We start from the raw sequence: 14,385 nt of genomic DNA, 5'->3' as shown, positions 1-14,385 counted from the left end.
CTCACAGAGTCCAGAAACACCACGCGGAAAACAAATTCACTGGACTGTGGTCACCGCGCTCACACTGCCCCGCCATCCCCGCCAGCGGGCCGCTCTCATCTGCGACACGACACCGTCACGTCCAGTGGGCAAAGCTGAGCTGCGACCTCCCAGACCCGACCCCGCAGATCCACGTCAGGGCCGAAGGCAGACGCCGCTCTTTCCCGAGGCGCCCTTGGCGGCGAGCACGGCACACCTTCTCCAAGGCCCTGCGGGGCGGGGCCCCTCCCTCCACTCATCAACACCTGCTCCGGTTTGACAATGAGAGTCGGGAGAGCCGGCCGGCATCACGAGAGATCCCACACGCCCAAGAGTCACATCACGATCACTTAGTGACCATACGGCCACACTGTCCCGGCACCTGGGGGAGCGGCGTCCCAGGCCCAGCAGACGACAGGTTTTAGACATGATCGGGGAGGAGGGGAGGGATCACAAGTGGAGGTCCCCTTGGGAGGCAGCGGGGGGCCCACAGGCCCGGCTGGTTTCAGAGACGCCCGCGCGCCAGCTACCGCTCCCCGCGGACAGAACCCCACGGCCCGCTGGACAGACGAGCAAACAAAGGCACCGAGGGGTGGGGGACCTGCTGGTCGCTGACGGGGCCAGGACAGATCCCTGCAGGCCGGGCGTGTGACGGGCTGGGTGAGCCGCGGAGGACGGTCCAGGCACTGCTCTGCCCCTGCACCCGCTGCCTCCTCACTCAGCAGCCTTCCCTGGGCGCCTCCACGTGCGGCCTTAGATTAAAGGATCTTCGGGGCTGGATTATGTGACATCACCGCCACCCGCGACACCAATTCAGAACAGGAAAAGGCCACAAGGAGAGGGACAGACTTAAGTGGCTTCACAAGAAGGGAAGAATTTGGATTTCCAACGAGAGCGAGGCATTTTGAGGGCTAAACCTATAGACCGGTTTTCGATCTCTCTTCAAGCATTACACATTTTCTCCTACAGCATAAATGTCACAAAGTACTTCTCCACTCCGAGACGTGTGCCCGAGACCTTGCTACCAAGACAACAAACCACGGCCTCGAGCACCTGCCACCTGCCACGGCCCGTGATGGCAGGTCCACACCTGCCCCAAATCCCGCGGGGGCGTGGGGGAGCACGGGGACTGACAGGTGGACGCTGGGCAAGCACCCTCCCCTCCGCATGTCCACACACCCCACTAGACATTTCTAGAACAGTCTTCCAGTTTCAGTCAAAACAGGCAAATCTTGAAGGTAGCTACTTCCCAGGCACCCTACCCAACCCAGGCAATCCCCAATGGCTTTTCTCATATAGAAAAAAATTTGTCTTCTAACTCCACAGAAATGGGAAATTCGTCCGGCAGCTTGACGTTTCAAGATCGTGTTCTCGAAGCTCCACAAGGCGGTGGGCGGGTGGCACCCAAGCGCCCCGACCACCTGAGGCCACAGTCCTGATCACAGCACACAGGCGACATCACTCAGGGATACGCCAGAAGCGTGGATTTTTTGGTGTGAAATCTCCTGACTTAAAATGTTGACTACAATTCGAAAAGGAAAAGAAAACCTCACTGGACAAGTCAAAAAATATCTGTGGGCCAAATTTAGCCCAAGGGCGACCCATCAGCAGCCCCCGGTGAGGACAATCTGTAGTTACTCTGACCCTACAGATTACAAATAAAATTGTATCACCCATAATGGCTATCATTTCACCCAGTCTAGCCTGACACACAAGAAAAATTTAAGTGAAATTAGATTCCTATCACGTTGGAAACAAACCAACATAGCTCCTCTTCGATTTTTTACAAGCTCTGTAAGGCTACGCAGCTGCCACTCCAGGGTTATTTGTCTAGAAGAAGAATGGCAAGTCCTACAGACTTATCAATAGCAGGTCACGTTTCTATTAGAACAATAATTGTTTCCACTGAATGATCTATTTTAATAATTAAATTTCCATTTGTAACTATTTCTTATTGGGTTTTTGTTTGTTTGTTTTGTTTTTGGCCACACCACACAGCATGCAGGAGGTTAGTTCCCCGACCAGGGATCTAACCCATGCCCCCGGCAGCGGAATCGCAGAGTCTTAACCACTGGACCGCCAGAGAAGTCCCTTACTGGTTTATTTCAATAACACAATAATTTCAAACAAAACTGTAAGTATATCCTAGTTACTTTAGCCCCAAAGTTCTTGATGCTCAGATGAGGTGCTGGTCAATTATAATTTACTTGATCCAGTACAATGTGACCTTTGACCCTTGTCTGCACACCCGCAGAGGCCAGCACGTCACCAGGACACCAGCCTGGGAGGGAACCTGGTGTGCATGTCCCATGCGCTGCAGGGGCCCTGACCGTCTGCCACTGCAGCTCCGGCAGCTACCCGGGGATGCTCACAGGAGGAACCCTCCTCCCCAGCAGCCTCCTACCTTTTCATCTCTTCTGACCCAAAGTCGAGCCTGGCTCACAAGCCCACCTTTCCTCACTCTGGCCAAACAGCAGTCCCCACTGTTGACCAGAAGGACCGACAGTGGATCCAGAGTAGAAGCCAAGGCTGGAACTGGGCCCTGGCGCTTCCCAGCTGTGTGACCTTGGGCAAATGCCTAGCATCTCTGTGCTGAGTTACCTTCTCTGTAAAATGGGGACACGTGAGAATGAAAGGATTCTCACCTAAAGTGCTGAGCAGAGGGCCTGGTGCCTGGCCGCACCCACGTGTGTTAGCTGTTCTTAGCGCTCGCCATGGCAGGGCACAGGTAACATCTCTTACTATGACTCGGGTGCATGGGGCTAAGTGTCCTCAGAGGTAATCCTGTCCGAGACACTCTATCCCCTTAGGCTCAAGAAACTCCAGAAGGTGGCAAGTGCCAGCTGGCGTCCTCACCAGCCAGGGACTGTTCAGGCCCTAGGAGGGAAGCATGGGATCTACAGAAAAGGGCAGGTGCGGGCATTCAGATAAGGGACCCGGGATCGGAGGAAGAGGGAGGGCACCAGGCACTTTGCTTAGGAAAAGCGGCCCGACCAGTTTAGCTGTTTATAGTCAGGTTTACGGGGAGAAGCAGCGGGCGGGGGGAGCCGGCGGGGGGAGCCGGCAGGGCAGGCCAGCGGCCCACCTGGAACCCCACGGGCTCTCTGAGTCTGTGGGCTGAATCAGTGTCCAGCTCAGTTGAGTCTATTTTTAAACCTTTCTAGATCATTCCAGGCACAAAATCTTTGGAGTCCTTAGGCCCTGAAATATTTCACGATGTACTTTTCTCTTAGAAGATATTCAATTATCAGGTATATCATGGTTTATGCTAAACCTTAACACACGTGAGTCACCAAGGCTCATGAGTAACCATTAAAAAGCCCAGGCACTGCGCCCGAAGCCGCCCCACCAGGCTCCACTCACGTGCTCAGCACTGCTACGGGCCCACCCAGCTTCAGACAGGGAGGCGGTGCCGGACAGAAACCCCGCCCTCTGGCAGGTAACGGTCGGATGTGGGGAGGCCTCTGAGAAACGACGAAGTTGATGTACGTGTTTCATCAACTTATCCAGAGCCATAAATGCTATGGAAAAGGCAGCGGAGCAGGTCCACTGGTTTCCTGAGAAAGGCTGCACAAGGCGTGTGGCCAGAGAGGAAGCCGAGACGCGGGGACTGCTGGGGCCACAGGCTGGCGGGCAGGGGGCGCGGCCCCTTTCCACCCAGGAGCTGCTGCTCACACACAGGCACACGTGCACACGCTCCTGCGCACACACTCACACACGTGCACCTGCCCTTTGAATGGGGCGTGGGGACAGAATGCAGACCCCACACTGCTGACACTTCGCTGTCGTCCCCACGTGAAACGTCATCAACCCGGTCCGGAAAGATAAGGCATCACCGTGTCCTCCTGACTCAAAACCCGGAGACCAGAGCAGCTCCCGCCCATCCTGAAACAGTCCTGCCTAAGAGGGACTCACTACCACCTTTGTGGCACTGTGGCCTTTGACCCCGGCCACTGCGGGGAGAGCCCAGCAGTCCTGGGGCACCAGCAGCCTAGCGACCTGGCCAAGCGTCCGGCTCCAGGTGGCCCCCGACCCTGCCGCCCTCGGGGCTCCGCTCCATCAGCACCCGCGACAGGCCTGGATCTGGCCCTTCAGGAAACGCCTCTGCCACACCTGCCTGGGACAGGGTTCTCCTCGGGTCCCCAGGCCGTAGGTTCAGGGGACGGGTCGCACTGACCCTGGACCTGCGGACCGTATGCCGTGGAGCCAACTCTGGCACAACTGCGTTTCCACACCCAGGAAAGAGCCCGTCCCCGATGCCCACTCGCACAGCCACCGGCCCCTCCGACCACGTGCTACCCCGTGTGAGCACCCCCAGCCGAGTGACCAGGGGGCGTGTGGCGCCCCCGTCCCCGGCCGCCGGAGGCTGCAGCCAGACTGACTCCTGCTCCAAGAACCCTGCTCCCCCCCCACCTGCCTGCCAGGAAAGGCAGTGGGCGCTGCAGAAACGGACCCCGGCAGCCACGTCCTTGCAGGGGGCGTACCCCAGGATCTCAGCGCCCGAGTTCTGGAGCAGCCCCCCACCTGCCCCCAACTGCCGTCTCTGAACTGGGGACAACACCAGATGGCTCCAAGGGCTCTGGTGAGGATTACTTGAGGCGGTAAGCACAGCACTACAGGCACGAGAACGTCAGTCTAGACAGACACAGTTCCGACCAGGATGAAGCAGGCGCACGACCGCCTATCCCTCCTCTGATGGTGACCAAGAGGTCTGGACAAGATGGGAGGGAGACAGTTAGCTGAAGGCGCCCAAAGCAACGAGCGGCGGGCCAGTGGCCGAAGCAGCACCCACGCAGAAGGAGCGGCGCCCCGCAGTCTTCCAGAGCCTTCCTCTCCTCTCCATGCCCAGCTCTGAGCCAAGGGCAGCCTGAGATCTAGAACGGCTCGCTGGATGTGGACAGCGAACACCCAGCCCTCTGTCCAGAGGAGCCAGAGCGTGGCCGGCAGGGCTGGGGAAGGGCGTCCTGGCTCTGCCCGTGAACTGGCACACGCCGGGCTCCCTGCCGGCCTCCGCGTGCTGAACCACGGGAAGCACAGAGGAGCCTTGGGAGCCGAACTGCCACGTGTGCCAGCTCCCCGGCCCCGGACTCACCCCTGAGTGACAAACACCAGGGTGGCCCCCCGCAGCGTGAAAAAGGCCTTGAGAGCTGGACTGATGTGGAAACCCCTCCCACAACGTGAGACCGACTTGCCGTCTGTGTACAACCAGGCTGAGCACCTGCCTAAGAAAAGAAAATTCTCCAAAGGACTTCGACGGGACCCAGAGCCTTACGAAGAAATATGAAAAATGCCAGGGTACAACATTAATCAGCACAGCAAGAACCAGAAAACGCTGACATGCCCAAGGGAAAGAGAGTCCACAGACGCCCGGCCTGAGATGACCCAGATGTCGGAGGCATCAGACAAACACTTTAACGTGGTGGGTATAACCGTGCTCGGCGAGGTACAGCTGAACATTCTTAAAATGAACAGAAAGATGACAGAAGTTCCCAGGAGAGAAAAACAAACTATTAGAAGGAACCAAATGGAAGCTTTAAAACTGAAAGTACAGCATCGGAAATAAAACATCCACTAGCTGGGCTCAGTAGCGGAGTGGGGGTGACAGAGGAAAGCCAGTGAAGCTGAACAGGTCAGCAGGAATAATCTGTTTTGAACAACAGAGAGAAAAAATATTTTAAAAAATGCACAGGGACCTTCCACTGCCGAGATGATGGACAAGGTGTGCTTTTCCCTGTTCCTCCGCTGAGCCATGTGTCACACAAACGCAGGGAGACTCTGAAAGGTGTGGAGAAGGAGGAAGCTGGCTGGGGACCTCAGGACCAGGGAAGGACAGGGGGTGAGTTCCCTGGGTTTCCTTTTGCCTCATGCATCCCAGATTTGAAGAATCCGGCAACCCGGAAATGCCAGTGGGTACAAACCAAAAACCCCAACAAAGAGTGCCCTCTCTGGCCAAAGGACCAGGGGAAGGACAGCCCAGTAAGACAGGAAACTTCTAGACAAACAACAAACACACAGAAAACCTGGCCCCATGCCCACACGCCAGCAAAGTCCACCTGGGAGCCTAGACTTCCACCCTCAGGGGTGTAGGGAGGCACCCGACACTCCCCACCAGGGTGGCGTGAGGGAAGGCACACAGGGAGCCAGGACTTTCATCCCAGCCAGCTGGTAACAAGCCTCACTCCCCACAGGGGTCGGTGGAGACAAAGAGGGAGTGGACTTCACCTTCACTGAGCAGTAGTGGGGTGGTGTCAGGGGAGACCTAGGGGAAAGTCAGGATTTTCACCGCCACCCACCTCCACCCACCCAGGTGTCAGGAGACCCTTGGAGAGCAGTTGCGAGGCACCCCTACCCCTTCCAGCCAAGGGGGTCTCTGTGCAGGCCTAGTGGGGGGCCGGAAGTCCTAGCCCACCGAGCATCAATGAGGAGCCCCTCCCCCCCCGATTGTCAACAGGGCTGAGGGGAACCTGGACTTCTTCCCCCACCTGGTGGTAACTAGTTCCCCTCTTCCCTGATGGAGCAGTGTCAGAGAGGGCAAGCTAAAAGAGGAAATTTAAATAAGATCCAAAATTTCATAACACAGTACAAAAATGTCCAGGTTTCAGTCTAAAATCAATCACCATGCCAAGAACTAGGAAGATCTCAAAATGAGAGAAAAAAAGACAATTGCTGGATGCCAACACTGAGATGACAAAGATGTTAGGATTGTCTGACAAGGACCTTAAAGCAGCCACTATGAAAAGGCTTCAGGAACAATTACACACTTGAAACAATTGAAGACATATAAAGACTCAGCAAAGAAAAAAAGTCTTAGCAAAGAAGCAGAAGACATAGGGACTTCCCTGGCAGTCCAGTGGTAAGGAATCCACCTTCTAATGCAGGGAATGTGGGTTTGACCTCTGGTCGGGAAACTAAGATCCCACATACCGCAGGGCAACTAAGCCCATGTGCCACAACTACTGAGCCCTCGCGCCTCAACTAGAAGGCCCGTATGCCACAAACTACAGAGCCCACGTGCCCTGGAGCCTGTGCACCACAACTAGAGAGAAGCCCGCATGCCTCAACAAAGATCGCGCATGCCGCAACTAAGACCCGATGCAGCCAAAAATAAATAAAATAAATAAATAAATAACAAATAAGTCTTTAAAAAAGAAAAAAGAAATAGAAGATATAAAGAAGATCCAAATGGACATTTTAGAACTGAAAAATACAGTAACCAAAATAGAAAACAAACAGGTGGACTCAACAGCAGAACGGAGGCACAGAGGAAAGAATCAGTGAACTGGAAGATGGGACAACAGAAATGACTCAAATTGAACAGCAGAGGAAAACAGAATTAAAAACAAAACAAAAAAAAACAAAACAAACAGAGCCTCAGAGACCTGTGGGATTATAATGGAGGATCCAACATGTGTGTCACTACAGTCCCAGAAGTAGAGAAGGAGAGGGGCTGAAAAAGTGCTCAAAAAGTAATGGCTGAAAACTTCCCAAATTTGACAAAAGGCATAACCTCAAATACGATTAATCCAAAGATATCCAGTCCAAGACACATTACAGTCTGGATTCTGAAAATCAAGTACAAGGAAAAGAATGTTCACGTCAGTGAGAGAGAAACAACACCTTACCTACAGGTGAGAAAAATCTGAATGACAGTGGATTTCTCCTCAGAAACCATGGAAGCCAGAAGGAAGTGGCACAATATTTTTCCAGTGCTGAAAAGAAAAGAATGGTCAACCTGGAATCTTACACCCAGCAAAAATATCCTTTAGGGATAAAGGAGAAATTAAGACATTCTCAGATGAAGAAAAACTAAGAGAATTTGTTGCCAGCAGACCTATCATAAAAGAAAGGATGCAGGAAGTAGAAATGAAGTGATAAGAGTCCCTGGGGGGGGAAAAAAAAAAAGGAAGAAAGAACAGAGTAAGCAAAGATATGGGTAAACACAATAGGATTTCCTTCTCTTCCTGACTTTTCTAAATTATGTTTGTGGGTGGAAGAGAAAATTATAACACTAATGTGGTTCTAAACGCATGTAGAAGAAATAATTAAGACAATTTCATTATAAAACGGGAGAGTAAAGCGATGCAGAGAGGTAAGGTTTCTGCACTTCACTCAAACTGGTAAAATGGCAGCACCACAAGATTGGGATGAGATACGTATACATAGACCAACACCTTGGGCAACCACTCCACCTCTATACAAAGAGGTGCACTCAAAAACAATTCGGATATTTTACCACAATAAACAGCTAATAAAAAAGATGAAGATATATAGACAAATCAAAATGGAATTCTAAAAAAATATTTTTAAGTAATTCACAGGAAGGCAGGGAAAAACAGAGAAACGAAAACCAGAAAACAAAAAATAAAATGGTAGACTTAAGCCCTAATATATTTACATTAAAAAGACATAGATTGGGACTTCCCTGGTGGCACAGTGGTTAAGGATCCGCCTGCCAATGCAGGGGACATGGGTTCAATCCCTGGTCCTGGAAGATCCCACGTGCCGCAGAGCAACTGAGCCTGTGCGCCACAACTACTGAGCCTGCGCTCTAGAGCCTGTGAGCCACAACTACTAAAACCCACACACCTAGAGCCCGTGCTCTGCAACAAGAGAAACCACCGCAATGAGAAGCATGCCCATAGCAACAAAGAGTAGCCCCCGCTCTTCACAACTAGAGAAAGCCCACGTGCGGCAACAAAGACCCAACGCAGCCAAAAATAAATAAATAAAAAATTTATTAAAAAAAAAAAAGACATAGATTGGCTTAGTTAATTAAAAAACATGAGTCAACCCTATGCAGTCTAAAGAAACTCACTTCAAATCTAATGATGTAAGCAGGTTGAAAGTAAAAGGATGGAAAAGACGTGTGGAGCAGGAGTGGCCATGTCAATCAATAAAGTAGACTCCAGAACAAATACAATGATCAGAGACAGAGAAGGGCATTACACAACGAAAAAAGGGTCAATCCAAAATGAAGACATAGCAATCCTGAATGTGAATGCACCAAACAACACAGCAGGAAAACGCATAATGATGAATAATGGTTTAGAGCAGGGTCGGCAAACTGCAGGCCAAATTCAGCTTGCTGCCCACTTTTGTAAATAAAGTTTTATTGGCACACGGCCACATGCATTCACTCTCATGCTGCCTACAGCAGCTTTTGTGCTAAAACAGCAGAGCTGAGAAGTTGTGACCCACAGAGCCTAAAATAATTGTTACCTGGCTTTTGAAGAAAATGTTTGCTGACCTATTTTAGAGTAACAAATAAAAGTTAACCTTGGAATTATCTCAGATTACGATATTTACGACCACGTTCGCCTACTGTTAAGTCATGTAACCTGACCATAACTGAGGCAGGTGCCTAGAGAGACAGATGGCAGGCAGGACTGCTGTTTTCCTGACATCTGCTTTCGAAACCACAAAAGCCTGCACGTCTCTTCCGACGGTGACTCACGTGCAAATCTAGAATGAGATTCTATTTTTTCTTCTGAAACAGGTAGACAGGATTGCCATTTATTTCCTATTCAAATATACTGAGATTCCTCCTATCAAACTGTGCAGGTCGTTAGCTTTACATCATCTGACACTATCTACAGCACTTTTGACTTCCTCATGGGGCATAACTAAGACACATCAGGGGATACTGAAACACAGGACTACAGGATCTGTGATGTTTACGCTTTAGGGGATTCTGTAGAGTTTGTGGGCGTTACACAAACCATTCAGCTTCCCAGTCACTTCCAATGGCTTCGAACCCACATCCTCCAGAGAAAAGTCAAGGTGCTGGGAGAGCAAACAGCAAAGCAACCACTCCCCCCCACGTTCTCCTGCCAGTGGCAGCGGTGACCCCAGGACATGCTGCATCCCACACAGCCGGAGCCCAGTCCCAAGGCGGCCTCCACTCACCACGTGGCCAGGCGCAGGCCACATCTCACCTCCCATATGCGGCCATCCGCACAGGGTTATTCAGCACCTGCCGTGCACAGGCACACGAGGAGCCCCGGGAGAATGGGGACGGGGACACGAGGAGGGGGTCATCAGTATCTTAACAAACACACAGAAAGTATATTTTCTAAAGCCTAAACCACAGTTCCTTAAGTACCTGTCTTTTTCCTTAGGACAGATGATCAAACGTGGCAAAGTCACCAAACTATACACTTAAAATGTGTGAATTTTACTGCAGGCAAATTATGCCTCAATAAAGTTCACGTTAAAAAAATCAAGTTTTAAGAGAGTAAACATTAATATGCATATTTGCACAGAAACAAACAACAAATATTCACTGTTGAAGGTTAAGACTAAGGGTGATTCTTTTTCTGTGTGCTTTTCTGTGTTTTCTAGATTTTACTAAATCAACATGAGTTACTTTTGTAAGCATAAAAAAACTTTTTGTTTTAAGTATCTGTGGCTTGCCTACCTTTTGCTGGGCACTGTGTAGGGGTGTTGGGGACACTCTGTAAATATAGCAGTGACCTACCCAAGGAGCTCCCCATCAGCCCTGGGGCATCCCAGGTTCAGGGGGAGCTGCCAGAGGAAGGGGAGGGTTTCCTTCATAGGTGGAGCCTGGGCACTGCCCCACCCCACCCCAGGGTGCCAATACACTCCTCCCAGCCCCAACTCTAAAGGAACACATCCAGAGTCTCTTTTCCTGAACCCCGGGGTACAGCCCAGATACAGTTTCAGTCTGTTTCAAGCTGAACTAGCCCGACCCACTGTGAGAAGGCTGGGTCCGGGTTTCCTGTTTTCAGTCTGCCCCACTTCCGACCAGGCTGGCGCCCTGGAGCCTCACAGCTTCCTTAAGAGCAGCTGTTCCTGGGTCCAGACAACGCTGCCCCCTGAAATCCGGGTCCCTCCTTTGCTCTCAACCGCTGAGCCCCCTCACAGACGAAGGAGCGTGGGCCTGGATTAAAAGCCAGCTCCCTTCTGTACGTTACAATCAATTGCAATCAGTTCACAACTTCCATTTTTCCTGTCTGAAAACAGGAGCGATGCTGTGGAGAAACTGAGCGGGTCAGATGAAGCGGCTGCACCCAGTGCACACGGCTGCCCCGGGGCAGGTCCCTCCCCTGTCCTTCCTCGAAGGTGATCTCAATTCACTCCCTGCCCCATCAGTCTGTTTTTGCACAACCCTCCCCTCCCTTCCCTCCCCGGCCAAGCCACGGTCCATCCCGGCAAGCGGACACACCTGGGACTGCGGCAGGCTGGGTACTGCCACTCTGTAACTGAATCAAATGTCCCGTGGACTGCTTCCCGTCTCCCTACTGCCAGGGCTGCTCTCAAGCATGGAATCATCTGACTCAGACGCCACTGCCCTGGGGATGCAGCAATGAGGAAAGCCCCGAGCTCCGTCCCTGCACTGCTGACCCAGTGCTTTCCCAGGGTGGTGGGTTGCACAGGGGGTGCCAGGGCTCCCACAGCTCTGGCCTCTCCGGGGAGGGGACCAATCTCTTGCATACCAGTCCCTGTACAAAAGGGCCTTCACGGTTTGTAAGAGTGAAGCAACCACCATTCCAGGGAAGAGGGCAGGCAGCTGTGCCAGTGAGGAGCCGCCCCAAAGCACACCGCCCAAAACCGAGGATCTGGGGACCGGAAACCATAATGGGAGCCGGCTGAGGATGCCAACGCTGAAAGCAGGCAAGGAGTGACCCCCCCCACCGAGACGTCTCGGACGGGTGGGGTCTGTCCAGTGTCCACATGGCCGCTGTGGCCTGAGGGAGGCCACACCACCCGGTGCACAGCAGCTGGAGTTGGACCCACCATGCCTCAAACCCAGGTTCAACCACTAGTTGGGCCGGTTTCTAAAACTCTCTATATCCGTAAAATACAGGAGAAGCTGCCCCGCAGGAATGCATCGTGTTTGAATGGGATACAGGACAGAAGCACAGTGGCTGCGCCCAAGTGCCCCACGAAATGGCAGTGCCCCATCCTTAAGCCGAGAGGTTTACAGGAAAGCTCAAAAGCCCTCGGGGACAGGCCAGGCATGACCTAGTCGTGTGGTGCCAGGAGGCCGGAGGATGACGTCCGAGGAATGACATGTCTTCCCAAGGGGACAACAGAAAGCTGGTCGAAGGGAAGAGTCTCAGACCCCCGGCCACAGATAAACTCTCTGCAGACCATGCTTCTGGTGACACCGAGGCTAGAAACCAAGAGTCCGAGACCACCCTTGACCTTGGCCCCAATTAACCAGCCAGCTCTGCCTCACCCCTCCCCCACCAGCAGAGCCACACAACCTCAGTGTCAGAAAGCACCCCCAGACCCATCGCAGCACCCCCGACTGCCCCCAAGGCATCTGAAAGCCATCCCAAACTCAGAACATCCACCAGAGAACCCTGACCTACACACCCCTCCCCAATAATTAAAAACGAAATCCCTGCTCCTCCTGCAATTTCAGTAACTACAAACCTGGAATTCACGTTCCCCTGGCGCTGCTCATTCAATCCAGGCAGGCCCAGCCCTGCTCACCACCACTCCCACCTGCAGTCCCTCCTCTGTCTGCTCTCCTCCAAGCTGCCACAGGGATCCTTTCTCCAGGTTAAGATGGATAAAGCCCTCCAGGGGTCCCCATCTCAGCCCATGCCACCCAAACAGCCCCGTTTCCCCTCCCCCAACTCCCTCTGTACCTGCAGCACCCCGTGGACCTCCGGCCTTGGCACTTGTGGTTTTCCCGCAAGCACCATCTCTTCCCAATGTGCACAGGTCCCTTCGGACTCTGGTCCAATGCCCCACTGCAAGTGAGGACTTCTGGGACCCCCTGCACCACAGCGACCTGCCCCCACCCTGCAGGGCTCTTCTGAGACATACACGCCCCTGTGTGTTCCCCTCTTGTCTCTCCCTGTAATGGAAAATGCTCCATTGCGGCAGGGACTTTGTCACGTGCACTGAGCAGAGGCGAGGATTACCGCCGCGCCCTACCCGGACAGGCCCTCAATAAAAAATTGCGAAAGACAAATGAATGAGATGGAAACACACCCACACTCGCCAGCCCTGGGCTTCCTCGCCAGCCATGGACGCCTCCCCCTTCTCACTGTCCAAAGGCGCCTCCTGTAATCCTCCTCCTCCTGCCAGGGGTCAAATGACACCTCCTTGATAAGCCTCTGCCCACCCCTCTGCCGCCGCCGTCTCGGCCCAGGGAGCCGCTGGCCCCTTCTCCTTGGGGAGAGAGAGTGCCCTTTTTAGTTAAATTACATTTCTCCAAATCGGAGGGCCTCCGCAGGTCCTGCGTCCAGCCTGTTGCACCAGAATTAACACCCACACCAACCCCACCAGGGAGCACATCCCAGACGGAAGATCGTGAGCCTGTCTTTCACTTTACAACAGGAATTCCTGACCCCGCTCTGGATCCCCGCTAACGAAAAGCATCTGTACTCGGGTTAAACTGAAACCGAGTGCGGGGCGCCGGCACTCCCTCGGGATCCATCCGTAATCAGTCTCACAATCGATCCGGATGGTGCCTTTCAGATACTTGCAGGCCGGTCACGGAGATGCGGCCCCGTCCAGGCGACACCTCCCGGGCCGCAGACCTCCCCCGCCGTCACCACCCCGCGCCTCGCCCTCCGGGGTCGCATCCTCGCCGGGACCGCAGGCGCCCGGGCTCTGGCCCTCCTCCCCCCACCCCCACCCCCGCCCCCGCCCCCGCCCCGGCGCTCGCTCTTTGTCACCCCGGTCCCGGAGTGTACACACCCTCGGCGCCCGGGACTCCTCCCTGCCAGCTGCTGCCGAGACCCCGGCCCCCATCTCCGGGCCTCCGGTCCCGGGGCCCCCGCCTGCCGGCCTCCCCAACCCCTCCTCTCCGGCCCCTCCCTGCCCCGCCACCCCGGCCGAGCCCGCGGGCCGGCGGCGACACTCACCCGCGCCGGGGGCGCCGGCTTCGGGCCCCGGGCTCCGCCACCAGCGCAGCAGCGCCCGCGCGGGGTCCAGGCTCACTGCGCAGCGCTGCTGCTTCACCCACAGCACCGAGCGCAGCGGCTCCGCGGCCCCCATCGCGCCCAGCGCCCAGGGCGCCGCCGGGTCGGCCGGGCTGACCGGACGGGCGCGCAGACGCCGAGGGGCGCTGGACCGTTAGCGGCCCCTGGAGCCCGGCCGGGTCGCGGCGGCGGCTGCGGCGGCTGCGGCGGCGGCAGCGTCGGCGGCGGCGCGGGGCGGGCGGGGCGAGCGGGGCGCGCGCGCGGGCGGGCGGGCGGCGCTGCGTCACCCCGTACGCAGAGCGGCCGCGGGGAACCAGGCGGGGGACGGGGAGGGGGCGGAGCGGGGGAGGGAGAGGGGGTCGGGCTGGGGAGGAGGGCCGGAATGGGGGGACTGAGAGGGGGCTGGACGGGGGAGGGGAGGAGTCGGCCGGGGGAGGTGGGCGGGGCGAGGGGACAAGGAAAG

The 14,385-nt window shown here is 54.8% G+C and overlaps 1 protein-coding gene across 2 annotated transcripts in view; it reads right to left on the bottom strand.

The window, feature by feature from the left end:
* CERK (ceramide kinase) overlaps positions 1-14,112 on the bottom strand; it is a 50,257-nt gene extending 36,145 nt beyond the window's left edge. For both annotated transcript variants that reach the window (XM_061205521.1, XM_061205522.1), the window contains exon 1: positions 13,866-14,112. In XM_061205521.1, the coding sequence (XP_061061504.1) occupies positions 13,866-13,998 (133 nt within the window). In that variant the 5' untranslated portion in view covers positions 13,999-14,112. The remainder of the gene's footprint in view (positions 1-13,865) is intronic.
* Positions 14,113-14,385: the final 273 nt, after the last annotated feature.

The sequence above is a fragment of the Eubalaena glacialis genome, chromosome 11 (assembly GCF_028564815.1).
Source record: "Eubalaena glacialis isolate mEubGla1 chromosome 11, mEubGla1.1.hap2.+ XY, whole genome shotgun sequence".
NCBI classification, from domain to species: domain Eukaryota; kingdom Metazoa; phylum Chordata; class Mammalia; order Artiodactyla; family Balaenidae; genus Eubalaena; species Eubalaena glacialis.
The sequence above is the reverse complement of the archived record's forward strand: the minus strand, read 5'-3'. Positions and strand labels throughout refer to the sequence as shown.